General features: G+C 66.0%; 1 protein-coding gene across 1 annotated transcript; it reads left to right on the forward strand.

The window, feature by feature from the left end:
- EMIHUDRAFT_447248 (hypothetical protein) lies at nt 1-1,125 on the forward strand (the record flags this gene model as incomplete). Its single annotated transcript, XM_005772159.1, has 5 exons — nt 1-229; nt 294-310; nt 423-491; nt 603-703; nt 786-1,125. Coding segments are annotated over 5 exons (611 nt in total), but the record flags the coding sequence as incomplete, so codon positions are not given.
- Nucleotides 1,126-1,910: the final 785 nt, after the last annotated feature.

A 1,910-nucleotide genomic window follows, 5' to 3' on the forward strand; every position in this document is an offset into this window, starting at 1 on the left:
TGGGTTCGGCCTCTCGAGGCCTCGCATCCTTTGCCTCGCGGCCGCTGGGCCTGTGGCACTCCCCTCGCCGAGCGGCTGGCCGAGTCGGAGGCGGCGGCGTTCGAGAAGCTGCAAGGGGAGTGCCTGCAGCTCGAGCGCGCGGACGTCTGGTACTCTGCCTTCTCGGCGTGCCAGGTTTGCAGCGGGCGGATCTTCTCTGCCTCTTCCGACCCGGTAACGCTCCAGTTCGGTGTGGCCGCGCCGCTAGCCACAATGAGGAGGAGGAGGCGAGGTGAGTTGACTCTTGCGTGCAGGCGTGTGCGGGTGTGTTGTGGCCTTTGAGATGGAGCTGCAGGCGTGGACCCCACCCGCCACCCAACATCTTAAGACTCCCGACGACCACTCTGCCCACTCACCCTGCCTGTGACTGTGTCCTGCCTCAGGCGGCGACGGTCGCGCCGCCGACGCTCGCGCCCGACCCGGCGGTCCTGCTGGCCAAGAAGGCCCTCAAGGCGCAGAACAGCCGATAGCAAGCCGAGACGCTAGAACCGAGATTTGCCGAGATGAGCCGAGACTGGCCGAGATCTCGTCGGTGCCCTCAGACGGCCTCACGGCCGCGCCAGGAGCTCGACCTGCTGACCGTCGCCATGACCGCCGCGCCCCTCCTCCACTCGATCCTCTCCGCCGCCACGCCGCCCGCCCGGCGCAAGGGCAGCCACCAGAGGCGACCTCCAGCCCCGCAGCCAAGACGGCGTCGAGCGCGGCGCGGCATGCCCCGTGAAGCGTGACAGGATTGCTCGCTCTAGGCGGGAGCTGGCGTACCTCAGCCGCGAGGCGATGAAGGGCTGCGGAGCGCGCCGCGGGGCGACGTGCCGCGCGGCGCACCGCCAGTCAAACAAGGCCCGCCGCTTGCGCTAGGCCACAGGGGCTGCTGCCGGCCTGTGCTCTCCCCTCCGGCAGCGCATCCGCGCTCCGGGGGCGGTGGCGTCGCATGCGCATGAGCAGCACGGGCGAGGTGTCGCGCGGATAGAGGCCGATGCAACATGCACACCCATTTCTGTGCGGGGGGAGGCTAGTCGCTCCTCCGCCGCGGACGGTGAAACTAGATGCAGCTCGCAGGGAAAGAGGAATCAATGCACGATGGTTTGAGTTGGGGGGCCCTCCACCGCTCCACGTCCACCGCTGGTGTGCGCATGTCTGTCGGGCGGGAGGGGGGGGGGGGGGGGCGGGCTGACGTAGCGTGAATGTGCTTTTTGAAGTTTGATGCTCACGCGATTTTTTCTTTTGCCTTTTGGGAGGGTGTGCGCGGGGTGGCGGGTGGGCAAAATTCTTTTGTAGTTGGGCAACACAAAATATGGAATATTTCATGTCTTCTTTCTTCATGTGCGAGCGAGAGTTTTACACTACACATGAGCACTAAAGGCTTGGAAGATTAGCCTATTGATCACACTACTGTGTAACGTACTGACGTAAATTTGAAGAGAGGTGTTCCCCAGCAGCGCCCGCGCATAAATATGTGTACGCGAGCCGGTGCTCTTTTTAACTCTCTCTCTCTCTCTCTCTCTGACTGTGTACTTCGTACGGGTACATGCCCCGCGCACGAGCCGGCGCGTGCTAGCTCGAGCCGCCCTCCCCCCTCGCGGCGGGGCCCCGGCGAGACGCGGGCACGGCCCCCCTCCGCAGCATCCACCTCAAAGGGGGCTGTGTGAGCGGCCACAACAGCCGGCGCACTGGCGGCGTCGACAGCAGCGCGCAGACGGCGAGCGACGCGGGGAGGACGGCGCTCACCACCGCGCCGTCGTCGGCGGGGGACCAGACGTTGACCTAAAGGAGGAGCCGCGATTCAGGAAGAGGGAGGGAGCGGTGAAGAGCGCAGGGCCAGAGCAGAGTTGCCTCGCGCCCGCTGAGGGCGGAGAGCCGCTCGAAGACGG

The sequence above is a fragment of the Emiliania huxleyi genome (assembly GCF_000372725.1).
Source record: "Emiliania huxleyi CCMP1516 unplaced genomic scaffold EMIHUscaffold_3633, whole genome shotgun sequence".
Lineage (NCBI taxonomy): Eukaryota > Haptophyta > Isochrysidales > Noelaerhabdaceae > Emiliania > Emiliania huxleyi.